Source organism: Quercus suber, unplaced genomic scaffold (assembly GCF_002906115.3).
Source record: "Quercus suber isolate HL8 unplaced genomic scaffold, Cork oak 2.0 scaffold_352, whole genome shotgun sequence".
Taxonomy (NCBI): Eukaryota; Viridiplantae; Streptophyta; class Magnoliopsida; order Fagales; family Fagaceae; genus Quercus; species Quercus suber.
In genome coordinates, this window is record NW_027069804.1 from 158167 (window position 1) to 182380 (window position 24214).

The window sequence follows — 24214 nt, forward strand, 5'->3', positions numbered from 1 at the left end:
TAACCCCATAATTGCTTAGTTTTAATATCCTGTAGGGGGGAAAAATCACTAAGGTTATAGCAAATTGAGAAAATTAGTAATTTTTCAAAATAAATCCCTCAATGCAACATGTATTAGAAGTGTAAATGAATGAAAGTGTTGACAGTAAACTAGTAATCACCCTCCTACCTATTTTTGCAATAAATTTATTGTGAAATTTAGATCTTGGTTAATAGAATTAATAGGTTTTAAATCCAAGTTGTTAATTAGATTTATTATAAATAAACCTTGTTAAAACACATAAACATCAATATCATGTCAAAAATAAATGCAACGGAAAAGTAAATAAGACAAGACATGATGACTCAGGAAAACCTATGAAACAAATTAGTTTCACAGTAAAAAATTTAGGGGGAAACCCACCCGAAAAATAGTTCACTATAGTAAAGAGAAGTTTCAGATCTAGTACAAAACCTTCATCCCTAAACTCTACAATTCCCGTAGATGAACTTATAGCAGAAACCTTCTACCGTTTCAAAACCTCTAAACTCTTTAATATATGAACGCCACCCTTTTGCACGGATCCCAATACGTGACTAACAAATGATGCACGACTCCTAGTACGTGACTAACTCACCAACTTAAAAAAGATATTGGCTGCAAAGTTCTTCACTTCATCAATAATGAAAATCAAGAAGCACTTGGTTACAAAACCCTAAGGTGCAAAGACGCAGTAGCTTTTTTAAGAAAAAAATAAGGCATCGGTCACCTTTTGCATGTATTCTCCTTGTATTTTCATATGTGACAGCCTTTAAAATAAGCCTTATATATGTCTAAGGCTGTGAAAAAAGAAACCCTACATAAATACATAAGCATGGGTCGAAAATTAGATTTGGAAATCTGAATTTCATAATTCTCGATAGATAGCCACCTATTGAGCTATCTGTTGCGAGCCATCGAGAGCTATCGAGGTTTTATGAATTAGCACTTATTCATTTGTTTCTTGGATAGATTTGCATGGCTTCAATACTAGACTTGAACTCTTGTTATTTGAAGTATTAAACACATCCTAGATCTACCAAAATACAAGTAAAGTACGTTTTGTCAAAGGCTAAGCCAATTCTAAATGACATATGTTCCTAACATGATTCAAATATGTCCTAACAAAATTTATTTGAATTATTACATGCTTAGGGTGCCACATATGGATCGAATCTAATGATTGGAAATTGAAATCGACATAAAAATGTCTACAAATGTAATAGTGATCATAAGGGTCCACATTGGAAGTGCATCTGCCCATAGAGGATAAAAGAAAACAAATCAATGAAAAGGTAGCTATAATAATATTTATAAAAAGAAAGAGTCAAAACAAATGAAGTACAAATTGGAAAACATAGAATCATATATCAAAACCACCATGGAGTATATGGAGCAACTGAAACTTTTCTTTTTTGGAAGCATTTCAGAGAGAGATAGTATGTTGGGGTATTGGTCCTTTTTTTTTTTCCTTAAACTAATCAAAGATAACTTGCATTAAATACTATTCATATTCATTACATCAGTGTTTAGCCAATCAATAAGCAAGTCACACCGATAAATACCTCTCACCTAGAACGGCTTTGCCTTCCATGGTTTGAACAAATTCATTCTTAATATTGTTTCCTCCACCATAGCTCCCAGCATGAATTATCTTCTTCCTTAGATCACTCGGAAATGGAAAGTAGGTGGTGGTTAGAGGAAGGGTTGAGTGAAGATTTCTGAGGTTATGATGGTATTATTTGTATCATTTGGCAGCTAACGTGAAGGTATAAATCTACTTTTAATCGAGAGTGAGGGACTATATCAGTGTTTGAAGAAATGAAGCAGTGAATGTGAATGCACAGTTTGGATTGAATTTATTAAACTTTGACCGAATAGATACAACATATGGCATTATCAGTTTTGCTGTTTTGGGTTTTGTACCTTTTTTTTTTTTTTTTTTTAAAACGCGTGGTTGATTTTTAAGTGGCCTTTTTTCCTAACATGGCAGCACTGCCTTAATTGAAGGGAAAGGTAGGGAAAAAAATTTAATTGATACCAAATACTTCAAAAACAATTCTGACTATATTGTGCAAGGAAAAAACTAATTCAAACCCAAAGACATCAAATGAAAAAAAAATGTAACCCAAAAAAAAGAGATTAAAAAAAGGAAAATTAGTCTAATCTAAACCTTTCAATATGATTCGGTATCTCTTCTTGCAAAATAGCAAACCGTTGTATCTGGTAGAGAACTGTGTAAATCTGTGCTTCAACAAAAGGATAGGCAAAGAAGGATTTTTTAAAATACAATGAATTAGAAGAAAGAGAGGCTACAAAAGAAACTGTAGATGTATGCAAAGTTTTGCAAATGTTTTAATCTAGATTTATTCAAAAAAAAAAAAAAAATGTAAGATTAATCACACATAACAAAATTTTTTTTTTTTTTTAAAATAAAAAGCTTTTCCTAAAGATTAACAAACAAATTTTAAATGTGGGTGTAACTCTCTAACTCTCAAGGTTTGTGGCTAGGGTTTTCTCTCAGAAGCACTCCTCAACATTTATGGGTAATGTGGGTATAAATAATGTAGGCACAAAAAGTGTGTATCAGAAATGAAAGTCTGGCAAAACAGAATATTTCGCGGGTGTCTCGCAGGAAGGCCTTACTCACGAGCTACTCGTGAAACATAGCTATCTCCATCCTGTCCTGACTCTTCACATTCTAGGCATGTGCAGGGCACATGCGTTACTTCGTGGGATGCTTAGTCGCAAGCTACTCACAAAAACAACTTTAGTTTTCATGCCTTGAGTCTTCACACACACACACACACACTCTCTCTCTCTCTCTCTCTCTCTCTCTCTCTCTCTCAACACTTACAATGGAATCCCACAAATAATACAAGGTATAAAAGATTGAACATGATTACAATCAAATTTGGCATGGAATAAAAGCCAACAAAACATATAGTTGTAAATTACAACTTTACAATCTCCCATTTTGGCTATTCCGTGACAAAACCCCTAAAACAGACTTTAGACTTGAACTTGAATTTGGGAACAGTGGAAAAACTCACTCACACCTAATCTAGAAGCTGTGAAGCACTTGCACGTATATACTTGTAACCTAAAGCACTTGCACACAAACAAAACTTTCATTAAGCTTATGACAAATTGAATACATGGTATGTATATGAGCAAGTAAAGTGCGACCTAGTTTGTAAAGACTATAAAACATGTAAGCATATTTTGATCAAACAGGAACAGTCATTAAAGAATGACTACAATGAACATTTAGCTAGTAAATGCTCATCCGGACACATAATGCAATTAAGAACAATCACAAGGACTAATTGCATGTCCAACACTCTTTGCATCTAGGATACAAAATCCTACTCAGGGTACAAGAGTGAGGTACTTAAGATATATAATCAACCTCTAAAAGTACAAAAAAAATGCTACAAAGCATTGAGATAAACACAAATATTGAATATAAACTAAAATTTAAAACAGAGTACTAAAGCTTTAAATAAAAGCAATAAAGACAACAAACAAACAGCAGCTTCTAGCTTCTTCTCCCCCTATCACTACACTCCCCCTATCAACGACACCATCTCCCCATTTTTGTCATGGAATGGCTAGTCTCCATGTTCTTCTAGTTTCCTTTGAATTTGGTCCATCTGAGTTTGGAAAGATGTGAACTTTGGGTCGAAGCGAATGTGTTGGGAGTGCATGATGGTTGCTAGTCCAGATATTTTGGTATTAATTTCTTAAAGTGTAGTCATGATGTTGTCTAGCTGTTCATCATAGGCATGGGAGGTAGAGCTTGAATTTCCCAGAGTAGCATGACTTTCTTGCTTGGTACTCTTCTTGGTGTGACTTATATGGCATGAAGTGTGCAAATGTTAATTGCATGTTAGAAGCATACAACATTTACCTAACATTCATCTAGCATCATATCACATATCTCATCCAAGGCAGCAACATGTAAACATCAAAGGATCACATTGGAAATATGAAGATCACCAAACACATTCATGCTCATCATCAAAACATGTTATAAAACAAACGTGCATGCACATATGAATGCATGACTTACCTTTACTTACCTCCTTGCATTACAACACTTATGGCATCAATGATTGGGCATGTGAATGAATGTGCATGGCATTAAGACAAGAAAGGAAGAGAAAATCCTAATTCAAACATGTAAACAAACAACCAACATGTGAAAGGTAAACAAACAAAAAACATGTGAAACAGAGACTCAAGACCATAAACATGTGAAAAAGAATCTAAAACAAAAGCACATTATACGAGATAAAGAACAAAACAGAAGAGCTAAATTATTTGAGCATGATCATGCGTACGCATGAACAAGCTTGCGTACGCATAATCAAGCCTGCGTATGCTAAAAGGATTATGCGTATGTGGAAACCAGCCCAAAAACTTTAACAACACAGCAAAGCAGAGCAAAGCACAAAACGATAAATCTAACATTCTAACATGCTCAAAAACATAAAGAAAGCCTAAAACTAACCTAAACAAACATATATAAACATAAACTAAACAAAAAAACAAATTAAAGAAAAGATTAAAGGTAGAAATGGAAAAAGAAATGTTTAAAAGAATACCTTAAAAAGAAGCTTTCAAGCTTGATTTTGATCATTCCCCTCAGTTAATCTATTCACAAATCAATAAAAATGTGATTAGTAATTTTAAACTCAAAGGATCAAGGCCAGAAAATGCCCCAATCAAATAAAATTAACTTGAGGATGTTTTATGAAAAACTTACTCTTTGATTCACTATTTCTAGTAAATCTTAGGTTTTCCCTTAGGATTTTCTGTGTGTCATGGAAAGGTACCATGCAAGACTTTATATAGTTAAAAAATAGAAGTTTGGAATGGCTCCCAGACAATGTGTGATTCATTTCAAATCTTAATCTTTAATGCAAAAAACTTGCATTTTTATATCTCTAAAACCCTAGTTGCGTACACAGACTTGTGCCTGCATACGTAATGTGTGGCCTGCGTATGCAAGTTTGTGTCTATGTACACAAACCATGGGTTTTCTTTAGTCTTATTTTTCAAAAATATATTTTTTCTCATTAAAAGTTATATTTTCCATTTAACACCTTTCAAGTTAATTTAACATCTGATTAGGCTCTAAACCAACCTGGGCCTTGGAATTTTGGCATCATTAGGGAACAAGGGCCCAAGTTATAAGGGGTACAAAATATGGTGTTTACACCAAGGCCCCTGACACCTTGTCACCAGGTACTGGACTATTCTTTTTTTGCTGACCAGACCCTATCACTGGTTTTCCACCTACCCCTGTTTTTTGGCCCAGCTTGGTGCTCTTTTTTGGCGGTATCCCTAGCTCCATTTCTAATCCTTCCTCCCTATTTCTATTATTTGGCCAACCTCCATCGTCCATTTTTACAGCTTCTATACCAAAGCATCTACCTGGTTTGCCTCTTAACCATAGTCCGTACTACAAACTCCCCCGACCGCTGCTGTCCTCCCCCTGTTCCTTCTATGGGCATTCTTTTCACCATGGTCAAGCATGCCACATTTATAGCAAAAGTTGGGAAGCTGCTCATATTTGAAAAACATCCATTTGCCTTCACCACCCTTTATGCTAATCGTTTTTCCCCGGACTAACTTCTTAGTTGTGTCAATACTTACACGCACCCTAAGATACATTCCCCACTGCACCCCTTTATCAAGCATGTCTACTTCTATCACCTCCCATATCGTTGACCTTATCTTATGGCCTGAGCCACTAATCATGCATATAAGGGGGAGGTTATAGATTTGTATCCAGAATGAAGAACATTTCAAAGATATCTCCTTCGGGACCAGCTCCCCTTCAAACTCTTGCATGAGGACTAGTTGTTTTTCATAGCTCTATGGTCTCATCTCCATAACCTTTCTTTTATCACGACCATCTCCGAACTTCGTAATGAATAAGTTGTCTTCAATCTCCGCTATCTGTATACCTTTGTTCAGTTTCCACAGCATTCTTTTTTTTTTTTTTTTTTCATTGCTTCCATGTTCACACTTCACTGAGTTAGAATCTTCATGACTATACAATTTTCCCTGCTTCTTTCAACCTCTTCTTCTGTGATAATCAGTTTCTTCCACAGTTCCTCAAGCTCGTCTACCATTCGGTTAGACAACCCATTCACGCCCTACACTTACGAAAGGGTACAGAAAAGTTGGCCTCACTCCTAGGGAAGCCACACATCTCTTGCAGTAAAACGCAAGACCCTACTTGCCACTACATGCACGAGAGCATGAGAGCACTTAGAAAGAGCGACTAAGATCATTTCAATTATGAAAGAATCCTCAATTCCAAAGCTATAAACTATGAAATTTGAAATGATTAAAGATATTTGCAAATATTCTTAACTTAAGGATGGATTTAGTTAATTCTGGCACTAAAAATCAACTTCAAATCATTCAGAGAAAAAAAAAAAAACCCTCAAATCTTCTCTTCTTTGGAGATTTTGAGGAATCCTTTCTCTAAAACCCTCCATTAATGTAGGTTAGTTTTGATAAGTCTAACTGATAGAAATTTATTTATCTAGTTAGTTTTTTAACTACAAAATTATTACAAAGATCTTTTTTGTTGAGAAAATTGTAACAAATAGAGAAATATTATATTTACAATATATTCACATAACTTTCACAACAAATTTTAAGTGGTAGATTGTTACTAGTTGTTACTGATAGGCAAAAAAGTAATTTTAGTGATAGATTTAAATTAGAATTAGTAACAACTTATCACTTATGATTTGTTGTAAAAAAGTTGTGAGTGTAGCACTTCTCTAACAAATATGGTTCTATATTTAACCAAAAAAATGAAATGAATGAAAAAAAAAAAACTATGAAAGAGAAGCCACAATGAACCCATGCATTGCATGAGTCATGAGTGTCATAACTCAAAATGGTAACTAGAAAACAAGGCACATGCAAAGGCTGTGGAATTGGGAATAAAAAGAAAAAAGACTATAGATTTGGAGAAAAATATAAAATTTATGGAAACAAATATAAAACTAAATGTTGTAAATTTACAGAAAGACCAAATACATACATACATATTTCTTAACTTCATATGGATACAAATGTAGAAACTAAATGTTGTAATTTATACATCATTACTAAAATCTACATTTATACTTCATATGAATTCCAGTCAAATATTGGAAATAGAATTCCTGCAGAGAGAGAGAGAGAGAGATAGAAATGACGAGGGAAACCAAAGAAATGAGTATTTGACCGGTTATCTTAAAAGCTTGAGAAAAGTAAAACAAAAGAGTCATTCATTTATACCCTTGAATGTATTGGGGGATGCGGTTTGCTATGTTTTAAAGGAACTGTGGTTTCCTTTGATATAAACTGAGAACTCTCACAAAAATTGTGACAACTTTGCTTTGCTTTAATCCCACCACTCTATTTGTGTTTGTATATTTCAAGTTTGGTTAGGCTCAGTCATTCCACTCTAAAACCGGCCCCACCAACCAATTCTCTTATATATTTCTCTATCTTTTCTTTCTTACGTATTCCTTTATCTTCCTTTTTCTCTTAAGTCCTGTCTCTACCAAATCCCAATATTTCCACATCCCAATTCCCAAATCCCATCCCAGCCGTGTATTCAAAATTTTCTTTGAAGTTCTCTTCTTCTTTTTAACTTTTAGGACTTTAGTTCTCTAAATAGTGTAGACTTCTCTCTTCTTCCTGATAGTAGTCTGCTATAGGTCTCTATCTCCCTCTCCTCTGCCGTTATGGTCAGCTCCAAAGAGTGCCTCTACTTGTGCAAAATTCTCTTCGAAAAATGCTTGAGCCAATCTCTTTTTCAGAAACTTTCAAAGACAAGGATAAAGCTAAAGGAGAGACAGTGGCTTTGAGTTTTAGAGTGTAGACTCACTGAAGGAGAAACAGTGTGGCTTTGAGTTTAGACCCAGCAAGAAGAAGAAAGAGGTAGGTTCAGAAAAGGAAAAGGAAGCCAAAATTCATACCGGCCGAAATTACCATACCTAACATTCATCTAGCATCATATCACATATCTCATCCAAGGCAGCAACATGTAAACATCAAAGGATCACATTGGAAATATGAAGATCACCAAACACATTCATGCTCATCATCAAAACATGTTATAAAACAAACGTGCATGCACATATGAATGCATGACTTACCTTTACTTACCTCCTTGCATTACAACACTTATGGCATCAATGATTGGGCATGTGAATGAATGTGCATGGCATTAAGACAAGAAAGGAAGAGAAAATCCTAATTCAAACATGTAAACAAACAACCAACATGTGAAAGGTAAACAAACAAAAAACATGTGAAACAGAGACTCAAGACCATAAACATGTGAAAAAGAATCTAAAACAAAAGCACATTATACGAGATAAAGAACAAAACAGAAGAGCTAAATTATTTGAGCATGATCATGCGTACGCATGAACAAGCTTGCGTACGCATAATCAAGCCTGCGTATGCTAAAAGGATTATGCGTATGTGGAAACCAGCCCAAAAACTTTAACAACACAGCAAAGCAGAGCAAAGCACAAAACGATAAATCTAACATTCTAACATGCTCAAAAACATAAAGAAAGCCTAAAACTAACCTAAACAAACATATATAAACATAAACTAAACAAAAAAACAAATTAAAGAAAAGATTAAAGGTAGAAATGGAAAAAGAAATGTTTAAAAGAATACCTTAAAAAGAAGCTTTCAAGCTTGATTTTGATCATTCCCCTCAGTTAATCTATTCACAAATCAATAAAAATGTGATTAGTAATTTTAAACTCAAAGGATCAAGGCCAGAAAATGCCCCAATCAAATAAAATTAACTTGAGGATGTTTTATGAAAAACTTACTCTTTGATTCACTATTTCTAGTAAATCTTAGGTTTTCCCTTAGGATTTTCTGTGTGTCATGGAAAGGTACCATGCAAGACTTTATATAGTTAAAAAATAGAAGTTTGGAATGGCTCCCAGACAATGTGTGATTCATTTCAAATCTTAATCTTTAATGCAAAAAACTTGCATTTTTATATCTCTAAAACCCTAGTTGCGTACACAGACTTGTGCCTGCATACGTAATGTGTGGCCTGCGTATGCAAGTTTGTGTCTATGTACACAAACCATGGGTTTTCTTTAGTCTTATTTTTCAAAAATATATTTTTTCTCATTAAAAGTTATATTTTCCATTTAACACCTTTCAAGTTAATTTAACATCTGATTAGGCTCTAAACCAACCTGGGCCTTGGAATTTTGGCATCATTAGGGAACAAGGGCCCAAGTTATAAGGGGTACAAAATATGGTGTTTACACCAAGGCCCCTGACACCTTGTCACCAGGTACTGGACTATTCTTTTTTTGCTGACCAGACCCTATCACTGGTTTTCCACCTACCCCTGTTTTTTGGCCCAGCTTGGTGCTCTTTTTTGGCGGTATCCCTAGCTCCATTTCTAACCCTTCCTCCCTATTTCTATTATTTGGCCAACCTCCATCGTCCATTTTTACAGCTTCTATACCAAAGCATCTACCTGGTTTGCCTCTTAACCATAGTCCGTACTACAAACTCCCCCGACCGCTGCTGTCCTCCCCCTGTTCCTTCTATGGGCATTCTTTTCACCATGGTCAAGCATGCCACATTTATAGCAAAAGTTGGGAAGCTGCTCATATTTGAAAAACATCCATCTGCCTTCACCACCCTCTATGCTAATCGTTTTTCCCCGGACTAACTTCTTAGTTGTGTCAATACTTACACGCACCCTAAGATACATTCCCCACTGCACCCCTTTATCAAGCATGTCTACTTCTATCACCTCCCATATCGTTGACCTTATCTTATGGCCTGAGCCACTAATCATGCATATAAGGGGGAGGTTATAGATTTGTATCCAGAATGAAGAACATTTCAAAGATATCTCCTTCGGGACCAGCTCCCCTTCAAACTCTTGCATGAGGACTAGTTGTTTTTCATAGCTCTATGGTCTCATCTCCATAACCTTTCTTTTATCACGACCATCTCCGAACTTCGTAATGAATAAGTTGTCTTCAATCTCCGCTATCTATATACCTTTGTTCAGTTTCCACAGCATTCTTTTTTTTTTTTTTTTTCATTGCTTCCATGTTCACACTTCACTGAGTTAGAATCTTCATGACTATACAATTTTCCCTGCTTCTTTCAACCTCTTCTTCTGTGATAATCAGTTTCTTCCACAGTTCCTCAAGCTCGTCTACCATTCGGTTAGACAACCCATTCACGCCCTACACTTACGAAAGGGTACAGAAAAGTTGGCCTCACTCCTAGGGAAGCCACACATCTCTTGCAGTAAAACGCAAGACCCTACTTGCCACTACATGCACGAGAGCATGAGAGCACTTAGAAAGAGCGACTAAGATCATTTCAATTATGAAAGAATCCTCAATTCCAAAGCTATAAACTATGAAATTTGAAATGATTAAAGATATTTGCAAATATTCTTAACTTAAGGATGGATTTAGTTAATTCTGGCACTAAAAATCAACTTCAAATCATTCAGAGAAAAAAAAAAAAAAAACCCTCAAATCTTCTCTTCTTTGGAGATTTTGAGGAATCCTTTCTCTAAAACCCTCCATTAATGTAGGTTAGTTTTGATAAGTCTAACTGATAGAAATTTATTTATCTAGTTAGTTTTTTAACTACAAAATTATTACAAAGATCTTTTTTGTTGAGAAAATTGTAACAAATAGAGAAATATTATATTTACAATATATTCACATAACTTTCACAACAAATTTTAAGTGGCAGATTGTTACTAGTTGTTACTGATAGGCAAAAAAGTAATTTTAGTGATAGATTTAAATTAGAATTAGTAACAACTTATCACTTATGATTTGTTGTAAAAAAGTTGTGAGTGTAGCACTTCTCTAACAAATATGGTTCTATATTTAACCAAAAAAATGAAATGAATGAAAAAAAAAAAAACTATGAAAGAGAAGCCACAATGAACCCATGCATTGCATGAGTCATGAGTGTCATAACTCAAAATGGTAACTAGAAAACAAGGCACATGCAAAGGCTGTGGAATTGGGAATAAAAAGAAAAAAGACTATAGATTTGGAGAAAAATATAAAATTTATGGAAACAAATATAAAACTAAATGTTGTAAATTTACAGAAAGACCAAATACATACATACATATTTCTTAACTTCATATGGATACAAATGTAGAAACTAAATGTTGTAATTTATACATCATTACTAAAATCTACATTTATACTTCATATGAATTCCAGTCAAATATTGGAAATAGAATTCCTGCAGAGAGAGAGAGAGAGAGATAGAAATGACGAGGGAAACCAAAGAAATGAGTATTTGACCGGTTATCTTAAAAGCTTGAGAAAAGTAAAACAAAAGAGTCATTCATTTATACCCTTGAATGTATTGGGGGATGCGGTTTGCTATGTATTAAAGGAACTGTGGTTTCCTTTGATATAAACTGAGAACTCTCACAAAAATTGTGACAACTTTGCTTTGCTTTAATCCCACCACTCTATTTGTGTTTGTATATTTCAAGTTTGGTTAGGCTTAGTCATTCCACTCTAAAACCGGCCCCACCAACCAATTCTCTTATATATTTCTCTATCTTTTCTTTCTTACGTATTCCTTTATCTTCCTTTTTCTCTTAAGTCCTGTCTCTACCAAATCCCAATATTTCCACATCCCAATTCCCAAATCCCATCCCAGCCGTGTATTCAAAATTTTCTTTGAAGTTCTCTTCTTCTTTTTAACTTTTAGGACTTTAGTTCTCTAAATAGTGTAGACTTCTCTCTTCTTCCTGATAGTAGTCTGCTATAGGTCTCTATCTCCCTCTCCTCTGCCGTTATGGTCAGCTCCAAAGAGTGCCTCTACTTGTGCAAAATTCTCTTCGAAAAATGCTTGAGCCAATCTCTTTTTCAGAAACTTTCAAAGACAAGGATAAAGCTAAAGGAGAGACAGTGGCTTTGAGTTTTAGAGTGTAGACTCACTGAAGGAGAAACAGTGTGGCTTTGAGTTTAGACCCAGCAAGAAGAAGAAAGAGGTAGGTTCAGAAAAGGAAAAGGAAGCCAAAATTCATACCGGCCGAAATTACCTGAAACAGACTAGAACGCTTGAAACATGTCGTAATTTCATCTGAGGTAGAACAGAAGGTGTTTCCATTCTAGTTTCTAGTCAGGATTGAGAAATTCTGGCTGTTTCGGCTGGAACGGAACGGGATCAATAACATTGGCATTGGTCTCAACTCTCAATTAATTAAAGATTTAGTACGATTGAGTTTATTATTCAAGTTCATATCAAAATTATTATTGAACTCATAAACCAACCTAAATTTAGCTTTTTTTTTATTATCGATCCATGTTTCTTTGCTTGGACTTGGCTTGTTTATAAACAAACAAACATAAATGGCATTTTTATTGAGTTAACCCAAACTGTTTAGTTCATTTGCAACCCTATATTCAACTAAAATCCTTAAGTAAATAAAATTAAAAAAAAAAAAAATTCTTGATTAGTAAAATATTAAGGGCAAATTGACAAATAAGAGACTAAGGATCTTTAGTAAGATCGCTCATTTATATATATTCTAAATTAATTTGTCTCTTATATGTGTATGTGTGCATTTTTTTTTAACTATTTTATAATCAATATTAGATTTTATTATTATTTTAATTTAATGAAAGATTATAGTAGATCCGAAACGATTTTTTTTTTCCCATCATAATTATTTATTTATTTATTATGAATTGTGTTTAATGATTGGTAAGAATTGAAAAAGCGGCAATCTACCAACTTATTCAGAGAGTGATTGTACTTGTATTCACTTTTCTTGTTTATACAATTACAAGACAAGAGTTTATAAATATTGTCAAAATTAGGCTTTGTAGTAAAAAGAAAGTCTAAATGACTACTTGACTTTGATATTTTCCCTTTAAAAAAAAAAAAATTGATATTGAAAAGAAATTTATTGTAAATTTGGTACAAAATTAATCATAGAATATTTTCTGAATTTAAAGGAAAGTTGAATTCCATTTTAAATGATTGGTTCAAAATTTATTAAGAAACAAATATTTTGTCTATTTAATTTGTATATATTTTGTTAACATTCAATGGATACTAGTTTAAATGTTCATAGCATATTTGGTCTTGAATCTCTATATATTTTTATTCTTGATATATATATATATATATATATTTGTTTTTTTAGTTCATGCGTCACCTCCCCCAAAATCAAAATTCTAGTTCTGTCCCAAGTTTCAATGACTCTACCTTAGAGTTTGGAATGGATTTGGATAGCGTCTGTAGGTGTGGTGTATATACTTAGGCCCTTCTAGAATAGAAAATTTAAATATAATGGCCCAATACAATTAATTTGTTAGAGAGTGAGCTTCCGAGGTCAACCTTGATCTGCTTATATGGTCTTAGAAGATAGGGAATGGAAAAATATAACATATAGTACCAGAGAGTAGCAAATTCTTAGATTAAAACTTCCTTAGGTTGGGCCGAGGAACATCAATTCATATAATATTCAAGTTTCAATTACAAGATAGTGATACACAGGAAGTGTTTCTTTTCAGTTTTTTGTCCCTCGTTTTGGAGGGGTTTCCTTTCTTTATATAGTCAGCTGAATTACATCCTAACCCTCCACTTCTACAGTCATTGACCTTCCTTTGGATTCTTGTCCCTTTAGCATTTTGTTGGAGATGGAAAAATGTGTTACAAGCTATGTTTTAAAAGGGAATTTTGTTGGAGATGGAAAAACACCCATGGAATTGTGGAGTGGGCGTAAGCCTAGTATAAAGATCCAAGGAATCACAAGAAAGGAAAGCACATTGAGAGGAAGTACCATATCATTCGAGATATTTTGCTCGTGGAGATGTGGTGGTAGCAAAGATTGAAAGTGCAAACAATCTGGCAGATCCATTTACTAAAGCTTTGCCTCAAAGGATTTTTGAGTCGCATTTGGAAAGAATGGGAGTTAGATTAGTGCACAATAGTCTTTAGGGCAAGTGGGAGATTGTTAGGATTGGTGCCCTTAAATCTATTGTAAGATGCTATGTATAATATTAAGTGTGACTTTGTGTTTGACATTATGTATGACTTAATATTATGTTTAATAAATTTGTTTTATTATTATCTGAAATAATGGTAACATGAATATTCAGACATTATCATATAGTCCATGAGATGCATAGTATGTGATTTATGTGAAGAGTCACAGAAGATATAAATCACAAGTTCTTTGTAAACTCAGAATTATAGTTCGTAGTCGGTGATGAAATTGGGCATTTCATCTGCGAAGACTATAACATATCAACTACGATGATTTGTCTTGATCATGGAAGTGGAGACTTCTAGTTGATGTGTTAATATGTTTTAAGAGTTAAGACATATTGAACTGGACCGCTGTGAGATTTATTATTCTCCTAATGACTGTCAAATGAATAATAAATCTCACGACTTGTATTTGCATGAACTCTTAATCCTGAGAGAATAATGAACCTGATCATGAGGTGTAGGTTGCTTTGATATATCAGGAGTGAGATCTACAGTTATGGTCAAAACCTCAGTATGTTGGGCAGCCACATTTAGTGTTGATGGAACATGTATTCTCAAGATGGAATTCATAGTCTCTTAACGGAGATATAAAATATTCCCTTGAGATAAGTTTAATGGGTTTGTTATTCAAAGAGTTAGGCCTAACCACTTTAGTAAGACTAAAGTATATATTTATGGAATTGGATTTCATAAATATATAATGAATAACATTAAAGGATTAAACCGGGTACTCAAGGATTAAGATGTAGTAATTTACAAAGTGGCAGTCTACATTAATGACTTTGTATTACTACGAATATTTTATGAAGGGGTTGCATGTATAATAAAGTCTTGGGATATAATTTATAGATAAGACCTAGAGTGCAACTATTTTTATATAGTGGTATTAAAAATAGTTAATGGTACACTTGGACTTGTCAAGAGTTGACAGAAAAAGAAGATGCCGAAGCTATTTGTAGAATACAGCTTAGCCGAAGACATGTGGAGGACTTATGATCTGGATGCACCAAAGGAAGGGGATTTTTACTGTTAAATCCGCTTACAAGGTGGCTAGGGAAGTATTGAGAGAAGGAAGGGTAGCTGAGAGTTCTAGGGGTTGTGCTGGAAAGGAGGTTTGGTTTGCAATTTGGAAGCTTAGAATTTTAACAAAATAAAGGTGTTTGGGTGGAGAGCTTGTCATGAAATCTTACCAACAAAATTGAATCTGTCTAAGAGAAAAATTATTGCAGATGCAATGTGCCCAATTTGCCTGAGGTTTCCAGAATCAGTTGTCCATGCGCTTTGGGAATGTGGTGCGGCTAGAGATGTGTGGGCAGGTAGCTTAAAAATTCTACAGAAAGGTGGGTCAGGTATGGTGGATATGCTTCAGTTAATGGAATACTTAATGGAGCGGGTAGAGTCTCATGATATGGAGGTTGTGCTCATTCAAGCCTGGCTAATTTGGAATCAAAGAAATCGGGTTGTGCATGGAGGTAAGTTTCATGATCCAGGCTGGTTGAATATTCGGGCAACAGAGCTTCTTGAGGATTTTCGGACTGCATCAGGACTGATGGGACCAGCACACAGAGAGCAATCTTCTCGGGTCACCTGGCAGCCCCCTCCTACTTCGATCTTCAAGCTTAACTTTGATGCAACTTTGTTTCCGGCTCTTAACAGTTCAGGTTTTGGTGCAGTTATCCGGAATGAAAAAGGTGAGGTTATGGCAGCCATGGCAGCAAAGGGTCCTGAGGTATCTTGTAGCGAGGAGGCTGAGCTTCTTGCATGTCGGAAAGCTATTGAATTTGCCGTTGATGTTGGCTTCTCTGAACTTGTCATTGAAGGGGATAATTCTTCTGTCATGAAAACTGTTTCGGCTTTGCAGGATGATTATTCTTTGCTTGGGAATGTAATTGGGGATATTCATCATTTGGTTAGGAACTTGCAATGGGTTAGGATTGAATGTACTAGGCGAGAGGGGAATAGAGTTGCTCATGAGTTAGCTCAATTTGCTAGAAACATTAGTCANTGAAATATCTCCATATTTGGGGTTGTCCAGCACATGTTTTAAAAGGGAAGCCTGATAAATTGGAACCAAAATCAGAAGTGTGTTTGCTTGTAGGTTATCCAAAAGAAACTAGGGATTATTTATTCTATAGTCGTAAAGATAACAAAGTCTTTGTTAGTACAAATGCTAAGTTCTTGGAAAATGACTATATGAATAGTTTTACTCCTAGAAGTAGAGTTGTGTTGGCTGAAATGAATGAATCTGTAAATGAACAACCAATAAATGAAACTAGGGATGATGTGGCTGTATTAGATACACCACAAGATACTACTCATGACATGTCTAGTACTCAGGTGCCTCGTCGTAGTGGGAGAATTGTTCGGCCTCCTATAAGATTCATAGGTTTGGGAGAAACTTATGAAGCTATCTCAGAAGAGGTTGAATCGGATCCCTACACATATGATGAAGCTATAAATGATATAGATGCACATCATTGGGTCCAAGCTATGAAATCTGAATTAGATTCCATGTATTCCAATCAAGTTTGGGATCTTGTAAAGGCGCCTAACGGCATTAAACCTGTTGGTTGCAAATGGGTTTACAAGAGGAAGAGAGGGATAGATGGAAAGGTTGAAACCTTTAAAGCAAGGCTAGTGGCGAAAGGGTATACACAGAAAGAAGGTATAGATTATGATGAAACCTTTTCTCCAGTAGCAATGCTTAAATCTATCAGAATTCTCTTATCCATTGCTCTCATTTTGATTATGAGATTTGGCAAATGGATGTCAAGACTGCATTTCTTAATGGCAATCTTGAAGAAGAAATCTATATGATGCAACCGGAAGGTTTCATAGCAAAGAACCAAGAGCATATGGTATGCAAGTTGCAAAGGTCCATTTATGGACTTAAGCAAGCATCTAGGTCATGGAACATCAGATTTGATCAAGCAATCAAGACATTTGGTTTTGAACAAAATCTTGATGAACCATGTGTGTACAAAAGACATCAAGATAAAGTAGTAATGTTCCTAGTGCTTTATGTTGATGATATTCTACTCATTGGAAATGATGTAGGGTAATGTCATCAGTAAAGGTTTGGTTGTCAAGCCAATTTGATATGAAGGACTTAGGTGAGGCTAACTTTATTCTAGGGATCAAGCTTTTGCGAGATCGTAAGAATAAGATGTTAGGATTATCACAAGCTGGATATATAGATAAGGTTCTAGAACGGTTTAGCATGCAAAACTCCAAGAAAGGATTGCTTCCTTTCAGACATGGAGTTCCTCTGTCTGATGACCAAAGGCCTAAGACTCAAGAAGAAGAAGATATGATGAGACAAGTTCCTTATGCTTCTGCAATAGGAAGTCTCATGTATGCCATGCTTTGTACTAGACCAGATATCTGCTATTCAGTTGGCATGGTCAGCCGATATCAATCAAATCCAGGACCAAAACATTGGCAAGCTGTAAAGCATATTCTCAAGTATCTACGGAGAACGAGAGATTATATGCTTGTTTACCAAAGTGAGGATTTGATACCTATTGGCTATACAGATTCAGATTTTCAATCGGATCTAGATTTCAGAAAATCCACTTCAGGATGTGTTTTCACCTTGGGAGGTGGAGCCATTAGTTGGCGGAGTATTAAGCAATCTTGTATTGCAGACTCCACCATGGAGGCAGAATATGTTGCTGCTTGTGAAGCAGCAAAGGAAGCTGTATGGCTCAAGAAGTTCCTTTCTGACCTTGGTGTAATAAGAATGGAGCAAGTTCCAATCACATTGTTTTGTGATAACAGTGGAGCAGTTGCACAATCTAAAGATCCAAGGAATCACAAGAAAGGAAAGCACATTGAGAGGAAGTACCATATCATTCGAGATATTGTTGCTCGTGGAGATGTGGTGGTAGCAAAGATTGAAAGTGCAAACAATCTGGCAGATCCATTTACTAAAGCTTTGCCTCAAAGGATTTTTGAGTCGCATTTGGAAAGAATGGGAGTTAGATTAGTGCACAATAGTCTTTAGGGCAAGTGGGAGATTGTTAGGATTGGTGCCCTTAAATCTATTGTAAGATGCTATGTATAATATTAAGTGTGACATTGTGTTTGACATTATGTATGACTTAATATTATGTTTAATAAATTTGTTTTATTATTATCTGAAATAATGGTAACATGAATATTCAGACATTATCATATAGTCCATGAGATGCATAGTATGTGATTTATGTGAAGAGTCACAGAAGATATAAATCACAAGTTCTTTGTAAACTCAGAATTATAGTTCGTACTCAATTTGCTAGAAACATTAGTCATGAGTTGTTTTGGATGGAAGATGTTCCTCCAATAGCTAGGGAAGCTTTGTACCAAGATGCTAATTTTTCAGATTAATTGAATGATATGCTTCTGTTTCAAAAAAAAAAAAATAGTTAATGGTAACTTTGGACTTGTCAAGAGTTGACAGAAAAGCCCAAGGCCCATTGGAGCTAGTGTCTTATTGGTCCCTTTTGGTCCCACTCCAAGCCACACACTTAAGCCCAATTGGTAAGGCCCAAAAGGCCGGCCCAATTAGATAAATTGGTTAGATACAAAGGGAAAAACGTACAGAAATATATAGGTGAGAAAAACATCATGAAAGTGGTGTGCATGTGAGTTTTTGTCACTCACAAGTCATCCCTTTGTTACCAATCGAGAGACCACACATCTTGGGCGTTAGTGGAATTGGAGTGAAGATTAAAAGTAGTCCCAAGTGCTTCAATCTTCAGTTTTTTGAAATTTATCGCTTCAAGGTACACTCTCTTGTTCTCTAATTTTGAAATTTACTTTGTGCATGTTATCAATATCGAATGAAGTAGATCCGTTTTAAAACTTATTTTCCGCTGCATTTATCTTTATAACCTTCATACTTTATATGTATATTTTCCTTCTTCTTTGCTTGCACATCTCTACCGTCTTCATTGTTATTTTGTCTTCTGGTGCAAGTGGCCTGCTTGAAGTAATTTAAGGAACACTTGCTCTTTGAGCTCCTCAGGGAGTCGGCCTCTTTGTCTCTCCTCCTTGAATTCTTATCCATGTGTTGAGTCAGGACTGATGTGTGGGTGGGCCCCTCCACCTCCTCGAACTGGGCCTATGGGTTCTATTCTGTACTCAGACCTTACCCTCCCACAGCGTCAATGCAGTCGACCCAACTGCAAGCTTTTTTTAGCTCAAGGCTAGCATCCAGAGATAAGGTTGAAGGAGTTCAATATACCTTTGTCCATGGCCAACGCCTTTGCTAACATCCTTCTGCCTAACTTTGGACAATTAGGTGTCAAAGCTCCTTTTAGAGTCTATACAACTATATAAAGTTGTGATTTACAACTATGTTTTAGTGTTCACTTATTGCATGACAGAAAGTGTTGTAATTGCTTTAATTTTATTCCTTGTATTTTGTGAGATTTTATTGTATTGGGTTTAGTATTAAGTTGGTGAAGACTCGAGCTTAATTGAAGATCAAGTGGATTTTGCGAGAAGCTCACGAGAAGCTAACTCGCGAAGTAGCCACGTGAGAAGCACATGACTAGAAGCTGAAGAGTCATCTCAGGCTATCAGTTTCACGGGTATCTCGTGGGTAAGGCCTTCCCATGAGGTAGTCACGAAACATTTTGTCTGGAGGATTTTTTTATGTGTGACTTTCTTACCCTTCAATCATACTATATATACCCTTATTACCCACAAATGTAAAAAAAACCATTCAGATAGAAAAACCCTAGATAGGCTTTCTACAACACCACATCCATCATTGTAGCCTCTTCACCTTCCCTTTCCTATTGTCATACATTGAGAGAAGATTTGTACCCAAACACAACCTATACATTTTCAGAATGTAGAGAGTGTTTGGGAGCGGGTAAATTAGGCTTGAAAAGTCACATTACCATTGAAAGCTCGAAAATGTGTTGAAAACACAAGAGCTATTTAGACCCCCAAATTAAAGTTACGGCTCGATAGATTTTACACTAACTTAATATTAAGTGCGGAATAGTGTAAATGCGAGTAGATAAACAAAAAAGCTACTCTAATCCATAATCATGACAACACAGCAGTAAAATAGAATCTAAAAGAGTGGAGAAGAGAGATGCAAACACAAGATAACACGCCAATGTGTTATCAAAGAGGAAATCAAAGAACTCGATGAAAAATCTCTCCGCTGCCCTTTAAGCAGTAATTGATCCATTAGACAATCAGTTGGGATACATAGGTTAGCAAGAGACCCTCCAAGCCTAATCTACTCAATGTACCTAAGCCTTCTAAGCTCCTACTCTAACAAGACTTCTCGGAACCGCGTCTTATCTGGCTCTTCGGATCCCGCAACAAGCTCCATGTTGCATCTGCCATCCTTGACTTCTTGTGATGCTTCCTAGCAGCACCAAAACCTCACTTGATACTCTGAAAGGATGTGGTAAGTTTTTGGGCTATCAACCTCTCAATGGTATAGAAATGGAAAGGTAAGAGTTGAGAAAAATCCACAAGCAATTGTGTAGAGAAATGAGGGTATAACAATCTCTAACTCTCAAGGTTTGTGGCTAGGGTTTTCTCTCAGAAGCACTCTTCAATATTTGTGGGTAATATGGGTATTTTTAGTGTGGGTATAGAAAATGTGTATCAAATAGTACAGTTTGGCAAAACAAAATGTTTTGCGGGTGTCTCGCGAGAAGGCCTTACCCGTGAGCTACTCGTGAAACACAGTTATCTTTATCCTGTCTTGCCTTTTCACATTCCAGCACATGCAAGTCACATGGATCACTTCGCAGGATGCTTGAGTCTTCAGTCTTCAATTGCTTGAGTCTTCACACTTTCTCTCTGTCACACAACCATTATAATTAAATCCTACAATAAATATAGGGTATAAAAGATTGAATAAAATTACAATCAAATTTGGCACGAAATAAAAGCCAACAAAAACACATAGTTGTAAATTACAACTTTACAGCCATGTTATCTTGTGTTTGCATCTCTCTTTCCTTACGCTTGTGCTTTATTTTTATTGTTTGTTGTTCATGTTTATGCACTAGAGTAGTATCGGTTGATTGTGCTTCATTTACTCTTGTTTCTGCACTTAGATAAGTTAGAGTAAAATCAACCAAGCCATAATTTTTTAATTGGGGGTCTAAACAAGTTCTTGCATTTTAACACATTTTCGAGCTTTCAATTGGTATTAGAGTGGGTACACTTGTTTTGGTTTCATTACCTAAGTGTGATCCTTGACCCCTTATGGGTTTTTGCCATGGATAGTGTTTTGTATGCTTTTATGGATATTGTTGATTGTAATATGCCATGTGTTTGTGAAAATATCTCTATGAGTATTAATCCTCAAAATTGTGATGACATGTTACATGAATTTATGGGTGTTGTTGTTGATATTCTGAATGTCAAACTCTTGAAGAAAAAGTTTAAGAAGTTTCATGAGATTTTGAGCAAGCTCACTTGTGAAAAAGATGATTTGATTGCTATGCTCAATGAATCCAACAAATTAGTTGAAAAGTATAAGAAACTTGCTGAAAATTCTTGTGAAAAATTAACAGAGTTTGAATGTTTGAATATGGACTTGGATGCTAAACTTGTTTTATCTAACAAACTTGTTGATGAGCTAAAATGTGAAAATAAATCTCTTAAGATGCATGCCAAGTGTTTAATTGCTGAACCTATTGCTAAAAGGGATGAAAATATTTGTTTTAATCATGTTGTGATACCCGATTTTGTGCCTATTGTGAGTTCTACCTCCAAAGACAAATCGGTGTACATTCCTCCACATAAGAGAAACCAAAAGGTGGAGAGAAAGGCTCTTAAGCCAAAGCCTTCGTTTAGGTCTTAACCTAAGGTTTTGGATGGATCTAAATTTGTTCCAACTTGCCACTGTAAAGTTGTTATTTACAACTATGTGTTTTGTTGGCTTATATTTTATGTCAAATTTGATTGTAATTTTCTTCAATCTTTTATACCCTGTATTTATTGTGGGATTTGATTGTAAGGGTTGTGTGATAGAGAGAGAGTGTGAAGACTCAAGCAATTGAAGACTGAAGAGTTTTCACGGGTAGCTAGCATCTAAGCATCCCACGAAGTGACTCATGTGACTTGCACTTGCTGGAATGTGAAGAGTTAGGCCAGGATGGAGATAGCTGTGTTTTGCGAGTATCTCGCAAGTAAGACCTTCCTGCGAGACATCCGTGAGACATTCTGTTCTACCAGATTGTCCATTCTAATACACACTTTTTTTGCCTACACTATATATACCCACATTACCAACAAATTTTGGGGAGTGCTTCTGAGAGAAAACCCTAACCAAACACCTTGAGAGTTAGAGATTGTTATACCCACAATCCTCTACACATTTGCTTGTGGAATTTCCTCAACTCCTACCTCTCCATTTCCATATCATTGAGAGGTTGATAGGCCAAACACTTATCACACCTTTTCAGAGTGTCAATAAAATTTTGGTGCTACTAGGAAGCATTGGAAGAAGCCAAGGATGGCAGATGCAACATGGAGCTTGTTGCGGGATCCGAAGAGTTAGATAAGACGCGGTTCTGAGAAGCCTTGTTAGAGCAGGAGCTTGGAGGGCTTAGGCACATCGGGTAGATTAGGCTTGGAGGGTCTCTTGCTAACCCATGTATCCTAACTGATTGTCTAGTGGATCGATTTCCGCTTGGAGGGCAGCGGAGAGGTTTTTTGTTGAGTTCTTCGATTTCCTCTTCGATAACACATCGACGTGTTATCTTGTGTTTGTATCTTTCTTCCATACTCTTTTACATTCCATTTTATTGTTGTGTTACTTTGATTATGGATTAGAGTAGCTTATTTGTTCATCCGCTCGTTTTTACACTATTTTGCACTTAGTATTAAGTTAGTGTGAAATCAATCGAGCCGTAACTTTAATTTGAGGGTTTAAATAGCTTTTGTGTTTTCAACACATTTTCGAGTTTTCAGCCACCATAGCAGTGTGATTGGTCACATAAGACCTCAATGCTCTAAGTTGAAGAGGGAACAAAACCATTTGCTAGATCCCTTCCTAAAGGGCCTAGTGGACCTAAACATATTGTTTGTCACCATTGTGATGCCTTTGGTCATCTTAGACCACATTGTTCTAAGTTTCAAACTCTTAAAAGAATCAAAAGAAAAGAGAAACTTGAGCTTCTTGGAAGTTGTGCTTTGCATGCTAAACCGGATTTGATGGAAAATGGTAAGTTGTTGAAGAAAGTTTTTAATGTTCTTACCTCCTTGTCTATGTGCATCTTCAGTTCTCATTCTTCCAACCCTCATCTCGCTTTTCATAAGACACTCATTCCAAACAATCATTTCGTTTGGATGATGAAGGGTTTCTATGGTTGAAAAGTGAAAATTTCAAAAAGTTTAATTGTATATGTTTAAGCACATATCATATGTGAGTTTGGCCTAGTACCTTCGTATTAATGGTGTAGTGCATTTATGAGCTTAGCTTATTCTGTATGCACATTTATCTTTGTGGGAAAAATCTTGAAATTTATGTGTGATTGTTGTAAATCGATCTTCAAACTTGTCATGAATGATTGGTCAATAGTCTTGTTGGTTTTGATACATGCATGGACTTGTGCCTATATATCTTCCCACATTTTTTATGTTTTTGCTTAAAGAGCTCAACAAATGTAAATCTCAAAATGAAAAGAGATAATGAGTCGCAAAAGCTGTCACACATACTAGTATTTGACTAGGAAAAAGGGAAAGTAACTTGTATTGAAATGTATGGTGCCCAAAAAGCCAAAAACTTATTCTCAATATTGAAATATCAAAAATTTCATACATTGATCTCAAAATGAGACGTATTGTTCAAAAATGATCAAGTGTTATGACTTGTAAAGTAGCCAAATGAAAAGCTTCAAAGATGTGTAATCATTTTCTTGTGGGAGGTCATATATGTTCATTTCTATAATTGAGATAGATCACTTGACTTAGTACCAGTTGTGTATGATTTGAATGAATTGATCATTGAAGTTTTATTCTGAACTAAGGATTATTCCACATTTAATACTCACACACAACACACAAGACTTATGTTCAACAAATGCTTATTTCATTTGTGTAATTGTACATTATCAAATGTGATGTGTATGTTCAATTGCTT

At 35.5% G+C, this 24214-nt stretch overlaps 1 protein-coding gene across 1 annotated transcript; it reads left to right on the forward strand.

The window, feature by feature from the left end:
* Nucleotides 1-15334: 15334 nt before the first annotated feature.
* On the forward strand, nt 15335-16108 carry LOC112003666 (uncharacterized). Its single transcript, XM_024035868.2, has one exon. The coding sequence runs from the start codon at nt 15335-15337 to the stop codon at nt 16106-16108; it is 774 nt and encodes a 257-aa protein (XP_023891636.2).
* Nucleotides 16109-24214: the final 8106 nt, after the last annotated feature.